General features: G+C 45.6%; 1 protein-coding gene across 2 annotated transcripts in view; it reads left to right on the plus strand.

Annotated features, from left to right (window-relative positions):
• LOC142493851 (adhesion G protein-coupled receptor F5-like) overlaps nt 1-15,599 on the plus strand; it is an 89,349-nt gene that overhangs the window by 33,643 nt on the left and 40,107 nt on the right. For both annotated transcript variants that reach the window (XM_075598502.1, XM_075598503.1), the window contains 3 exons: nt 4,698-4,862; nt 7,103-7,312; nt 10,293-10,511. In XM_075598502.1, coding sequence (XP_075454617.1) covers nt 4,698-4,862; nt 7,103-7,312; nt 10,293-10,511 — 594 coding nt within the window. The remainder of the gene's footprint in view (nt 1-4,697; nt 4,863-7,102; nt 7,313-10,292; nt 10,512-15,599) is intronic.

The following is a 15,599-nucleotide window of genomic DNA, read 5'->3' on the forward strand; positions in this document are numbered from 1 at the left end:
CAACTCCTCTTAGGAGACTAACTACATGTAGGAGGGTCCCCCCTGACTACTATTCTGCCCAATGGGCTGGCAGTAAACCCAGGTTCTATCAGGTTGCACGTAGTTGGTATGGGGTTTTTCCCCTCACCTTTGGAACTGCACTTGAGTGACAGCAGGGGATGGTACATCCTCTTGGCTGTACTTGAGGGCAGGACCACCCAAAAGTTAGAGTTGTTCCTTCCCCTCTGAGGAAGGCAGGTCACACAGTGGAAAGGCTGAGATTGGGCCTTCTCGTGTCCTCTTCCCTTCGGGGGAGAGTGAGAGAGGGAGTGTAGAGTGAGTGTAGACCATACCTCTGCCTCTGCTAGGGTGGTGGGGAAGAGCTATGACGGCTGTGGGAGCCCTTGGCCTGTAGTGATGGTCTAGGGACCATATTCAGTGATAGCTGATCTGAGAGCTTGTATGAGTAACAGAAGACTGCTGAGTCTGTTACTGCGGAAGTGTAGCAATAAACCCGTTCCTGTTATGCAATACACCTCCTGCCTGGTGCGTGACCTTACTGGATGGAGAGGTAATAAGTTCTACCATGGGAGATCACCTTCAGTTCCTGGAGCCTACGGCAGATGGAGGCGCTGCACTGCTAAAGAGATATGTAGGGTATGAACCCCAGAAGCCTGTTCCTGTGTCCCCACTACCATCGGTGGATGACTCAGCCCTCCTATTGCCAACAGGTATATGCACCATACACCCTGTAATGGCCCCTATCTGCGATTGGGTGGGGGAAACACCGTTACATACACATAAAGCTTCAACCCTTACTACCCGGATGGACAGCTAAGCTGATTACCACCCCAAACAGGTACAATAATGGCTGAATATATACAGTCTCTGTACACTGCAATAAAGGGTTTTGCTTATCTGTTAGTCCAGTGTTTGGAGCATATGTCCCTGCTTCAGCACAGTCTCGCATCCTTCCTTCCTAGGGGAGCTTGGCTCCACGAGAGTTCAGAGAATCTCTCCTCTGTAAGTCCAATGTTAAGGATAGGACATCCCTGCTTCAGCACAGTCTCACGTCTTTCCTTCTTCTTCCTGGGATTAACAACCCAGGCAGTCACAGCAGGCTCTGCAACCACAGTCCAGCAAGCCTAGGGGGCTGTGCCAGCTTCCACAGCTGGGGAGAACTCTTCTCTATCCTCTTCTCTCTGGGACAGGAGTCAGTCTCTCAGCGTAGCAGTTGTCAGTCAGTCTTTTAACACACTTCTTTGTTCAGTCTGCTCAATAAGACAGAAGCTGCTGCTGGGTTCCCTAGGGAGATTAACTCTGTGTGTTGGAAAAGTCCCATAGCTGCCCAATTCCAGCACCTAGAGGACAGTGATAGTATCACAGTGTGTAAATCTTAATTAATAAAGCGTGTGTACAGCACTTTACAAAAGTTGTGTGTGGAGGGGGAGTGTATAACAATGGTGTGGGTAGGTGTTGAAAAGTTACATTTGTGTCCATGTGTGTGGATACTATGTAGTCCCTATTGGTATACTGTATAGGGCTGGAATTACATTGTACATATGTATGTGTAGCGGGGTACCCCTGACTACTAATCTACCCAATGGGCTGGCAGTAAACCATGGTATTTACAGGCTTGCCAGTAGCTGGTATGGGGTTTTCCCCTTCACCTTTGGTACTGCACTTGAGTAACAGCAGGGGGTGACACATCCTGTTCTAGCTGGGACAACGGGTTGCCCACCTTCTGGCGCCCTAAATTTGGAGGTTGTTCCTTCCCACTGAGGAAGGCAGGTCACACGACTGGGAGCCTGAGATTGGGGCTTACCCATGTGCTCTTCCCTCCCCGCTAGGGAGGTGGGGAAGAGCTAGGACGGATGCGGGTGCCCTTGGCCTGTAGTGACAGTCTAGGGACCATCTCCAGTGGGAGCTGATCTAAGGAGACTGTATCCGGCACAGACGACTGCTACGTAGCGGTGTTACTGCAAAGTGTGTAGTAATAAACCGTTCCTGTTTGCTATATACCTCCGGCCTGGTGTGTGATCTAATTGGGGGGAGAGTACAAGTTCTACCATGGGAGATCATCGCCATATATTCCTGGAGCCTACGGCAGATGGAGGCACTGCACTGCTAAGTATTATCTGGGGTATGGACCCCAGAAGCTTGATCCTGTGTCCCAAAGTCTTCGCGGACAACTCAGCCCTCTTGTTACCAGCAGGTATGCACCACACACACTGAAATGGCCTATCTGCAATTGGGGGGGGGGGGGGGGGAAACACTGTTACATATGTGTAAGAGACAGGTGTGTGCATTCATATAGCGCAGTAATTATAGACGTGCTTTAGCACTCATGGGAAGAGAGTTCTCTTGTCTCCGTGTAGTGACTCATGAAGCTGCGGTCTCGGTTTAGGCCACCGGCGAGTGTCCCGAACAGTTAAATTAATTTGTATTCATGCAACCATCTCTCTTTCTGTGTTCTAAGATTACCTTTGAGTATGGCCACCTTCAGATCGCTCATCTTATGGCCAGAGTCAGAGAAATGTTCGCCGACTGGACTGTCTCTTGTTCCGCGTGTGATGCTGTGGCGATGCAGATTCATTCTCTTGTTAAGCCCCTGTCCCGTCTCACCTATGTAGTAGCAGCCTCCTGGGCATTTCATACACATGGTAAGGTACACAACATTGCTGGAGGAATAGGTGAACCTTCCTTTGATTTTGTACTCCAGATTCCTGTGTGGTATTTGTATTGTGCCCGCTGTGTGTTGCATTGCGCAGGTTTTGCATCTTGCGTCCTGGAATGGTTTTGTCCTGCATTCAGTTGTACTGTTGAATACTTTACTCCTCACCATCATTTTCTTGAGATTATGAGGTTGTCTGTATGATAATAAGGGTGTACAATGTAATTCTATCCCTATATATCAAAAGGGACTACAAACTGTAGTAGCCACACACATGGACAGAAATGCAAAACCCTCTTACATTTCAACACCTACCCACACCATTGCTATACACTCCCCCTCAACACACACCTTTTGTAAAGCGCTGTACACACGGTGGGTGCTTTATTAATTAGGATTTACACACGTACACACACACACACACACACACACACACACACACACACACACACACACACACACACACACACACACACATTCTCTTACATCACAAGCATTCAGTGACCATTTAACACCTCAGGTCATAAATTGCATACTGCAGAGGGGGGGGGGGGTGTAGCCTTCAACCAGCAGATGCTTTGTTTCAAGAAAGTTTTTTGGCTGAATTAATTGTAACATCACTCTAAGAAGAGATCATTGTATCTCGAAAGCTCACACAAATAAAAGCATTTCGCTAGCCACAGAACGGTATTGACTATCTGTTTTTGATTATTTATATCTATATATATACACTGTATATACATACATATATACACACACACACACACACACACACACACAACCAGTGTAATTACATTGTGTTAAAAAATAAATATTCTGACAATACCCCTTGATGTTATTCCTTGTTAATACAATGATATTCTTTGAAAGTTGTGATGCCTTTCATTGCCTTTCATTGCACCACAATTTTATGAGTGAACATATTACTCACATGAGACAAAATTATTTCAAATGTTGCTCTGATTCAAGAAACTCTATCCATAATTCCCTTTAATTCCTTATATAGTGAGGGAATGTGGGAATGTACCACTGTGTAAAACTTTATAGCCAAGGTTAGCCATCAATTTACTTTAATCGTGTTGATCTTTTAATGCGATTGTCGGGCGATGAGTGGGGTCTCTGTAAGAGAGCAGCCCTCCTCCATCAATGTTGCCGCATCATGTGACACAGCATTGTCATGGAGATGCGGCGTCACATTGCGATGCGTTGCCATGCAACGTGCCGACACGTGACGTACTGTAGCGATGTCATGACTCCGCACAGTCGCGGCACGAAGGCCGGCAGGTAAGTGAAATGCTTGCAGGCCCCATTTTGCACCCCACTCCCCCCAATATGAATCTCTGGTTCAGGGGCCCACTTACTTTTGTACCCTGGGGACTCATACGGTGCAGTTATGCCACAGTGAATAACCCCCCACCCCCCTAGGGTATTGTGTATCAAAGTCTCCTGGCAACAAAACTGGAGTAAAAAGTGATAAAATACTAGGATTAGGAGGTTTTCTTTTCTTTTATATATCATGCTAATTTTTAACCTAGTCTTGCAGCCTGAAAACTTTGATACAACATAACTCCCCCTGTGGACAGTTAGATAAACACATAAATTTATTCCATTAAAAAAGCCTGTGTCAAAATATATATAAGCTCATGCCATGAATTGTCATGCCAAGCAAAACAAATATAGACAGGAGAAAATGGAACAAAAAGCCCTCTTGAGATGTAAATGTTTTGGTTGGGGTGGATTTAGTTGCCCACAAACCACAATAATTTAGAGGCTGAAGGGGAGTGGGAAAGCAAAGTGTTCCAGGCCCCTCTGACAGTGGAAAGGTAAAAAGAAAATATCATTATTTTTTTTATCGCACTTCAATAAGCACTTTTACACTTTTCTATAGCAGATCAGAACATGAACTACTGATATGAACATTTAAACATTAGTCTGATTACTGTATAGTGTAACGGGGTTACATTTTCTAGACTTTGTATTAAATTTCCATTAGATGAACGATGGGTTTTCATTTTTTCGTTTAATGCGGTTTGTTGCATTACAGGAACTGAAACTTACAACTCAACCTGCCATATAAATACATTTACTGTTCGTGAGGTTCAGTGTCCGGCTGACAAATCTGGTTATGTGACACTTTACAAATGTGAGTTTAAACGAGGATACGGGGCATATAGCTCAAAGGACATAAAAGTGACATACTTGCGAATAGGTAAGTGTTAATAGTGAATTCATAACTTGCGGTGGCTAAGATTATGTCAGTTCAAGGGGCTTATGCAGGTAGCTCCGATAAGTGACTTACTGAGAGTTTTGAGCACTTTTCTAGCGAGTTTGCATGTGTAGCTATTCAGAGAGCTCCAATAACATGTCAGACTTGCTTGAAAACTGATTGGTAGACAAACTGAGCGGTTGCTCTAAAAATGCTCAAACGCATTTTTTTGGAGAAGTTAAGCTATTCAGGTAGCTCCGAGATTCACATCGCGGCTGCAACTCGCAGATTCCACCTGAAGGGCAGCGAGGTGGGATGCGCAATGTGTATCTGGCAGAGAAAAAATGTATTCTTACTACATTGGATTGAAGCCGGGGTTCTCCAGAGCTTACCTGCATTAATATCAGCTCCGGAGACCCCCCTATGAGACATCAATCCTATGTAATAAAAATACATTTATAGCCAGCTTCATTTCCTTAATGGCTAACTGCTAAGGTAATGAAGGGCTATCCTCTACCGCTACCCACTCTGTAGGTCTAAACACCCATCACTGATCAAATATCACCTTTATAGTTGCCCTGGGGTGCGTGTTTACGCCTACCGAGAGGGATTAACCCTTCTCTTACCTTAGCAGTTACAACCGCTAAGCAAATGACGGGGTTAACTCGACACCCTATTAACCCCTCACGCAAGACCTAAATCCCCACCCTCGGGCAACTACCCCCTTCGCCCTCCTCCCTCTACCACTGACACCCCACAGGAATGGGTAAAAGTGCTATTAGCCAAAGATGGCTAATAGCGCTTTTGCCCATTCGAATAATAATTACAGTGCAATACAATAACATACAGTACTATAAAAACACATTACTATAAAACCAAACTATACATTACATCCATTGATTGTCACTGTGGTAATTTATGCCTTCAATGGGTCACATTGGTAAGCAATGGCCACCCAACAAAACTCCCCTCCTCTAACCCAAACACACACTGAAATGTGCAAAAGACCTATTATCCAGATCTGGATAATAGCGCATTTATCCATTAAAAATAAAACAATAGCCAGCATATAGTAAATAAAAGTTGTACTTACTCCTGCCAGGATGATGGCCATCCTTATCTTCGACCTCCTCACCCTCATTGTCCTCCGTGGGTAGCAACAGTAAAATAAAAAACAAACTGCTGGCCCCTTAATTACCTTAGGTCTGAGAGCATCCGAACAGAGGAAGCACTAAAGATTGATGGTCAGAGTGTCCAGATCATAGAGGATAGAAGATCGGAGGGTCCAGGCTTGTATCATATACACACCTTGCTCTATTCAGCGTGCATTTTTTTATTTTACTTTGTGAGTGAGATTTCAAGAGTCTCTGTTTTATGTTGTTTCATAAAGTTTTATACGTTATTGTACCATTATGGTTTATCTTTGACTTTACATGAACAAAAACACAGTAGCATGTTTCAGCATATTCTCTATAGCAGCGGTGCGCAAATTGTGGGGCGGGCGGGAGATTTTTCTGGGGGGGCGTGGGTGGTTGCTGCGGCCCGCGCTCTTCCCCCAGGCATTTAATTAAATGCAGGGGGATCGCGTGAGGCCCCTGCAACACTCCACTTACCGGGATTCAGCCGGCTGTGTGACATGTCGCCATGGCAACACAGCATCAAAAGATGCCGTGAGGCCATGTGATGTGACGTCACACGCGTCAAATGATGCTGCAGGTCACGTGACGTGATGTCACATGACCCCACCGCATCATTTGACGCGGATACAAGGTAGGGGGGGGGCGCGATAGCCGGGGAAGGGAAGACAGAGGGGGCGCAGCTTCAAAACTTTGCGCTCTGCTGCTCTATAATATCAGGCAATAGGGGAGAAATTGCACGTAAACATAAAGATCATGATATCCGGACTTTCCATCTTTTCACCTCCCAGTATATGACATTACTGCCTGATTAGGTCTCATATTATTAGTTTAGAGATAACAGTGATTTGTGACCTTGAAAATAATATTGATTGCTCCCACTTTAGGGATAACAATCAATACTATCACAGATTTCATGACGTTGAATGAATTAGAGACTATTAGTTGTACACTAATACCAATACACTAGAAATTCTTCAAATAAATTTGCATTTCTCAACCCCAGGATTGTTGGGGTATGAAGGTGATAATGAAAGTTGACATTTTGAGTTTTGATGACTCACTGAAAATAAAGCTTTTCTGAACTTTTTTCCCCCCCATTGTTAGCAAACGTTGTAATATCACCAAGTGAACCAGTCTCGGTGGGGCAGAAGTTTATTCTAACCTGCCAAAGTGATGTATCCAACTATGACAACATTACATGGAAAATAGGAAACGCAAATGATTATTTAGAAGAAAGATTCTACAGGACCACGTTTGAGAATTCAATGGCCGTGTCACGGCTCACTGTAACTTCTTCAACCATTGGATGGAATGGTGAGTACAACAATCTTATCGTTTTGATATCGAAGTGTTTCAATACATCTAGTAAAAATGTTTAACCTATATCCGTAAAGCAAATCTGCCAATTGCTTGTGAATCACGAATCATGAACAATAATGTTATCTGCTTGACGATTCTCATCAGTGCAGTTATTTACCCAACCTATATCAGGGTGCTTCAACTACAGTAGTTCTCCAAAGGCTCCAGATGAAAAAAAAAAAAAATACATTTAGGAGTATAAGACACTCATTGAAATTTAATTTGAGATACTTTGAGGGATATTCTTGTAACTTTGAGTTTGGCATTGTCAAACTGCCCATTTTTACATGGTCCTATGTAGCTCCCTATAAGACTATAAACAGTGACAAATCACATTGATTTAACAGCCCAAATGCCCAGATTGTACCTGCTTTTGAAGCGGAATGACAAGGGTTGATGCTAACTCCATTCCCAGTCTCTGCAATATGGGTTTTGCTGAGATATGGGTTTTGCTCTCTCAGCAAAACCCATATTTCAGACTCTGTGTTGAACATATAATACCAATCTCGCCACTCTGAAAGAGGCGGGGAAAAATGTGGGTTATTAGAAACGGTTTTGATAAAAAAAGCTACGAGAATTCCAATTGTCACAAAAAAATGCAAGTTGGAGGCTTTTTGAAGAAACCGATCAGATTAGTACAGCCATAGTGAAACCGGGACTAAAACTGTATTTTCCACATGGGTTGGACATGCGAGAAGAGCTTACAGAAAGCAAAGCATGCCAATCCGATCGGAAAGGGCTATTCAGACACGGATTGGCACAACTCGCAGTTACGAGAATATTCCACAAAGACTTGAAAATGATTATATTCCAACATTTTCACAAGCATTTACTGTATAAACACGTGTACTGCTTTATATTGCTCACGTAAGCAAATATCTCTGGATTGTTGATTGTTATCTAGTCTTGCTAAATGGATATAATTTTTTAGTGTGTATCACCGATTAGGAAGTATTTATTTTATTTTTATTTGCCTGGACATTGCCTAGAGAAGTTAATCATAACATGAAGGAACTAAGTAGACTTATGTACTAACATAATTAAAATTATTTTGTGTCAGAATATTACTGCTAAAAAGTACTTGAAACCTTCAGAGAATGGGCATCATATGTACTGTATGAAAATCCCTATGTGACATCATACATATGACGCATAGTTCGTTGTTTAAAATTAAGTGTGGCTCATTGCGCCATGTTGAATACTTGATTGATACAATTTAAATTAAAACAGAATTATGCAGCATTTTTTTCTGCATAAGTAGTATTATTAAATATCAATTAGTGTAATATTAGTTATTTACAGGCATACCCCGCATTAACGTACGCAATGGGACCGGAGCATGTATGTAAAGCGAAAATGTACTTAAAGTGAATCACTACCCTTTTTCCACTTATTGATGCCTATGCTGTACTGGAATAGTCATATACGTGCATAACTGATGTAAATAACACATTTGTAACAGGCTCTACAGTCTCCCCGCTAGCGTACAGCTTCGGTACAGGTAGGGAGCCGGTATTGCGGTTCAGGACGTGCTGACAGGCGCATGCGCGAGCTGCCGTTTGCCTATTGGGAGATATGTACTTGCTCGCGAGTGTACTTAAAGTGAGTGTCCTTAAACCGGGGTATGCCTGTATTTTAAATCTTTTTATTAGTTTTTGGATAATATGATTCAGCAACTTCACATTGAGAAGCCGGTAATATTGGTTCCCCTGGGCCTTGATGCTGTGCCCTGTCCCCCTCACTGCTCCTCCCGCAGCCCTCTGACCTATCCCTCTTTCCCTTCCTCTCCCTCCAGGTTCTACCCTGGCTTTTTGCTGCAATCGCCTGGGTACCAGTTCAACAGTACTACGCTCCTCCCCACCCCTCCTCCGCTGACTCCTCTCATTCTGATCACTCTTGCACTCCTCACTCCTCCAGCCACCACTCCTCACTCCCACGAGCCTCATGCCAGCCAACACTCCTCTCACCCCCACCACTCCTACACTCCTCACTCCACTAGCCACCACTCCTCTCACCCCTGCCACTCCTGTGCTCCTCAATAGGCCTCAAACTCCCATTCCCACCACTTACTCTACTCTCAGCAGTCAGTCCACTCTCCTCCATCTTTCACACGCACAGTACACAAGACAAATATGAAGACAAACAAATTGCAAATGCCAGAACAATATTCACACGCACGCACACAGACAGACAACGAACATAACAGGACAACTCAATCAGATATCGGTTTAAATCAATGAAACCTCCCACTCGCAGCAGCCAATTTGTTCTCTCTACCTCCCAACAGCACTGGCAACGTGTATGACAAATTGAAGCCATTATATAGTGTCCTTACTAGGAAGTAATCACGATTATTCCTCGTCATTTTCCAGGAACTACATGTCATCATCACTATTTTTACGTTAACGCGCTCATTTAGTAAAGAAACTAGCAACATAATTATATACCGCGCGTTTCGAACATCATTCAAATATTACATTTTTTTTTGGTTAGTGATATGAACAAATTGATGAAAAAAATATAGTAAATGAGATAAATACGCCAGTTTTTCGCTGCTTGATGTATCCGGGCCCATATCCTTGTGTCCCCCCCCCCCCCCCCCCCCACCTCACACACAACCCCACCCCGCCACCAGTGGATCTCTGGGAGCTGATCTATGGTTCCAAATTGCAGAGCAACAACAGTTTTACATTCTTTTAGTTTCTTTATGAAAAAACTACCACATGGCATTAGACGCAACGTTATCGCTTTCTATTGGCTGCCACATTGAGACATTGTCCCGAGGCTATTTTGTGTCTGATAAATTGAGCAGTGTAGATTGCGGTTTTAATTTACAATGGGGCAAGCTGAAATTCCAGAGGAGACTACACACTGTATACGAAACGGCATATTTTGCAATAATCATGTTACTTTTTTTATTGTAATGTTTTTTTAGGCACCTACTTCTGCACATTCCATCAAAAGCATTTAAAGAGCACTGGTAATGTAACAATGGAAGTTGCACCACTTCCCCCTAATAATGCAATCCAAGTTAATCCTGTACAAACAGTGCAGCAATGCAGTATGGAGCAAACGCTAAGCTGCTGTTTTATGATTCAGAATCCGACAGAGGAGTATACTGTTCTATTCGTTTTTGATACATTTAATAAAACTGGTAAGAATCAATTAAAATGTTTTGTAAATGTTTAACTGATCATTGGAGAAGAATTGGGAGGTAGTAACATGCTGAATTCAACCCCTGAAACGACCATCTCTTTTTGAGGAGTAAAACAGCTGTATGTTGTAATATTACCTACGAACATGAACAAATATAAAATGACAGAATACTGTACCTTCCCATTTATCCAAAGTAAGGTACAGCTCAACCCCCTTATAACGCTGTGCTAGGGGTTCAAAGAATCACATCGCGCTATAAGCGGAACGCGTTAGAAATAATGTACAATTGTATGCATTGTACAATAAAGAATTTAAGATACAGTACCAATAATCGTGTTGTAAAGTATTCATAAATACGAAAAATTGGGAGCCACGCGTGCATCGCGTTATAAGCGGATTCGCGTTGTAACGGATCGCGCTATAATGGGGTTGAGCTGTATTTTCATAGAAAATCTACACTTAATATCCATCATTTGTTACTATGCCAAACCATACAGTTTAGTATGTTCTGTAGCCTACTTGATTATTTTGAGGGTTAGATACTGTACTGTATGTTTGGAATAACACAATTTTCTGCACCAGTATTGCTATTGAATCTTATGTACACTCTAATATGTTGTGTTATGCTGACACATATTGCATTAACAAAATACACTATCAAGAAACCCCAGCACTTCAATAAAAATATATCACATTTATTCAAACATAGCAACAATGCATCGTGATGAGAATCATCATAATCATAATACTGTATGTCAGAAGGAACGGAGGCATCATAATCAGAATTATAAGGAATGTAACAAAGGTTGCAAAAGGGAAATCAAATTAGCACAAGTTGAACATTAAAAAGGGATTGCAATAGAAAGTAATTCAACCCTAAAAAGTTTTTTTAAGTATCGTAATAACAAAAAAATATATATAAGATAATATAGGGCCCTTTCAGTGTGATATGAGCAGGCACATTATTAGAGATGAGCAAAAAGCAGAGGTATTAAACAAATTATGTGCCTCTGTATTTGCCAGGTAGAAATCAATTGTAAAAATTGTGCCAGAGGAGGAAGCCACAACCTCCATATTAACTAACAACTGGTTAACTGAGGAAGAAGTGCATAGGCAGCTTGATAAAATGAAAGTAAAAAAAACACCTGGCCCTCGGTGGTTTGCACCCAAGGGTTCTTAAAGAATCTGTGAGTCGTCTGGAGCGGTCCGTGAGTACTACCCACTTGATCAACATCATTGTGCTTTAGAACAGGCCAGTTGATCTTTATAGTGTGCACAACTCTCTCCACAGCGGTGTGGTTGACAGCGCTGGTTGTTCCGTCCTTACGGGACGCCTGCAGTCGTCTCCCTCCCTTGTGCAGTTGTTTTAACACTTGGTATATATGTATATATATGTAACGGGTATTCCACCCCACCCAATCTCATATATAGTGTGGGTGAGTAGAACATGCGGTGTTACCGGTGTGGTGCGTATACCTGCAGGCTCACAGGAGGTCTGAGCCTCCGCTAATGAGAGCCTGGGGTGAATCCTCTGGAACAGATCTTCGTTTACAGCGCCTCCACCTATGTAGGATTCTATGGACGTGTAGAATGACCCTACATAGGAACCCAATTAGAAACCACACACACAGTCAGTGATTATAATACTAAGGACTTTACTAACGAATAATAATGATAACCTGTGTCTCTCTCACGGTGAGACACTAACAGTGACGTCTCGCAGGACGATTCCCAAACACTAGGTGATCCCACCCAGTGTCCCAAGAACCCCACCCAATGTCCCGTACTCCTACAGAGATAGTCAATGGGTGACTGCGCAGTCACTAAGAACCTCTAGGCCTGTTGGTGCACATGTGATGGTATAATACCTGCCGAGCACTCCGGTGCTCGGGTCAGCAACAAACTTCTCAAAGGGTCAGACGTGTGATGAGTCCGTCTGATCCTCCAACCGAACTCCTTGCACGTGCGGACCACTAGGGCGGTCCCACTCTGGAATCGTCTCTGTGGACCCCAACGTGGGTCCGACCGCTTCCACAGGAACAGCAGCAACCGCTGTGTCCCTATCTATATAAATGGTACTAACGTGACAGGAACCCTAACCTAGGGCCTGTCCCTGTAGTACAGCAACCTGTAGTGGCTTGGGGAACTCCTAGGGCCTGCAGGGGTAATGACCTGCCCCACTCCCCCAACTACCCAAGTCCCTTCGGTAAGTGATCTGGAATGGACTAGAGTACTCTTCCATGCAGTACTTGGGCGTCTACCTACTGTTGGCTAGCCTAGTGCAGATCCTCTCCAGAATTCCTGACCTCGTTAACAGGCTATCCCTTCAGGCATCCTACCCCTAGCGCTACCTCAAGGTGACTAGAACAGCTATAGCCCTTCTCCAGACCCACTACTCTCTGACTAGTACCAGCGCCTACCGCAGCAAGCTGTAACTCACTGGAGGCTGCAGCCAACGTGCTGCGCAACAAGGTGCCTGCCTATCAGACCTCACAGCACTGCTCGCTGTGACCCTGACAATGCAGCACTCTAACAACACTAAGGGCAGCGTCCCTATCTTGGGCCTCCCTCAGTACTTAACCCACTACACTAGGGGGGGTTGGGGCCTACATGGGGTGTGGGTACCTATGGGGTGCAGGAGCTGCTCTCACTCCCCGCACCCTTCTTCCCTCACAGCTCCCTAGCTCCAACTCTCTGACTGCAGACTTCCTTCTCTCAGCTCCCACTAATGTAAGTGGCAGGGTCCCTAACCTGAGGGCTGCCCCTGGCAACACTCACCTTACTGGGGAGCTGAGCTATCCTGGACCAAAGGGGGTGCTGGCCTAATACAGGGGAGTCCCTCTCTCCTGTACCCTACCTCCTTCCCTCACAGGGTCCCTCCGCTGACTGACTAGCGTGGTGCAAGCCCGCGAAATGTATCCTTTCCTCCAGGGCAGTCCTGCAGCCTTATTGGCTCCTATGAGGCACCTGGTGCCTCCCTCGCTATGCTCCATGGGAGTTGTAGTCCCATAGAGCCTATCCTGGCATTGGGGCCGCATGCGCGCCTTTCCTGCGCAGGCGCGAGCTATCTGGGGCTTCCTCAACCTTTCCCTACTCTGTTCTGGCCCTCGCGCGACTTTCCCTGCCTCTGGCGGCTGTACTGCGCATGCGCGACTCTGTTGGCCTACTCCTACACTCGCGCGATCACTGCGCATGCGCGAGTGGTTGCGTAATGGCGGCGCTCTCCTCGCCGGCCGCCGGGACCTTAGAGACGCGACCGCGGCCTTAGCAACGGCCCGATCGCGTCCCCGGCAACCGGCCTGCTCGCGGAGACAGCGCACCGCTCCCTGCAACGGCCCCCACCCTTGGGATGGCCGTCGGGTCTGCCGCTGGCCTCCGGCAGTACCCGGCATCGCTTGTGCCCACGGAGGCTCCCGAGGGGGTCGCAGGGGGCAAAGGGTGACCTGGCTACATATATATATACATTGTTACCACAGGACCGCCTCCATCTTCATTGATTGCCATTGATACACTAAAGACATTTGGAATTGCTATATGCTTTATTATTCTCTATTGTGTTGTCTTTGAGCACAGATCTTTGAGTTTTTAACCTATCTAGGAAGTTTTTAACCGATTTAGGAGTGCTTGTAGACAGTAGACTTAGCAATAGTGCCCAAAGTCATACAGTAGCTGCAAAGGCAAACAAGATCTTATCTTGCATTAAACGGGCAATGGATGGAAGGGAAGTAAACATAATTATGCCCCTTTACAAAGCATTAGTAAGACCACACCTTGAATATGGAGTACAATTTTGGGCACCAATCCTAAGAAAAGACATTATGGAACTAGAGAGAGTGCAGAGAAGACCCACCACATTAATTAAGGGGATGGACATTCTAACTTATGAGGAGAGGCTAGCTAAATTAGATTTATTTACATTAAAAAAGAGGCATCTAAGAGGGGATATGATAACTATGTAGCCAGGTCCCCATTGCCGTGCTTACCCCCCTCCTTCTGGTGCGCGAGCCGTGCGTTACTCAGAGTTGCGGCCGGTTGCCAGGGACGCGATCGGGCCGGTTGCCGGGGACGCGAGCGGGCCGGTTGCCGGGGACGCGATCGGGCCGTCGTTAAGGCCGCGATCGCGTTGCTACGGTCCCGCTGGTGCGCGGATGCAGGGCGCCGCCATGTTAGGGGCGTTTGCGCATGCGCAGGGACTACGAGCACCGGGAGGACTGCAGAGAGCTCGCGCATGCGCAGTGGAGGCACAAAAAGCCCGCGAAGCCTTAGCCTATGAGAGGAGGGCTCTGTAAGAGGACTTCAAGTCCCATGAGCCTCTGGAGCGACCCCATGACGCCAGGGAGCCAATAGGGCTGCAGGAGCCCTGTTTGCAACAAAGGGATACATTTGGCGGGCTTGGAGCACATGAGTCAGAGAGTAACCGGAACAGCTAGGGGAAGGAGGTAGGGTGCAGGAGTCAGTGACTCCCTGCACTAGGCCAGCAATCCCCTAGGCCCCAGATAGCCCTGAGTCACCCTAGCTGAGTGTGGTAGGGATAGGCCCTAGGTTAGGGACTCTGCCCCATTATCTATTTGTTAGTAGTGAACAAAGAATATTGGTTGTTGCTAAAAGGGAGCTGGACTATTTTCACGGAGACCAAGCGAGCATGTGACTGCGGTCTGCGGGTAGCAGATTGACCCTCGCCAAGGCACAGAAGGTGTGGAGCTGCGGTGATATTATCCACGCTGGAAGTCACCCCACGCGTAGGAAGATATCCCGGCGACTCAACCCCAGTGGTATAGCAGCACCCGTGGCTGGAGCCAGGGCAGGTAACCCACAATCTCACGTGCACCAACAAGGCCTATCACCAGACATAGTGGCTGCGCAGTCACATACACATTAGTATATGACTTGGGAGTGCGAGACATTGGCTTGGGGTTTACTGGACACGGGGTGGGATCACTCTGTGGAAGGTTAGCGTCCGCCGTGACGCATAAAGTGTTAGCGTACGCCGAGGCGCCTAAGGTGTTAGCGTCCGCCGAGACGCAGAAAGTGTGGGCACCCGCCGTGGTGCAAAGTAGTGTACGCGTCCTGCGAGACGCCATAGTCA

This window comes from Ascaphus truei, chromosome 4 (genome assembly GCF_040206685.1).
Source record: "Ascaphus truei isolate aAscTru1 chromosome 4, aAscTru1.hap1, whole genome shotgun sequence".
Classification (NCBI taxonomy): Eukaryota; Metazoa; Chordata; class Amphibia; order Anura; family Ascaphidae; genus Ascaphus; species Ascaphus truei.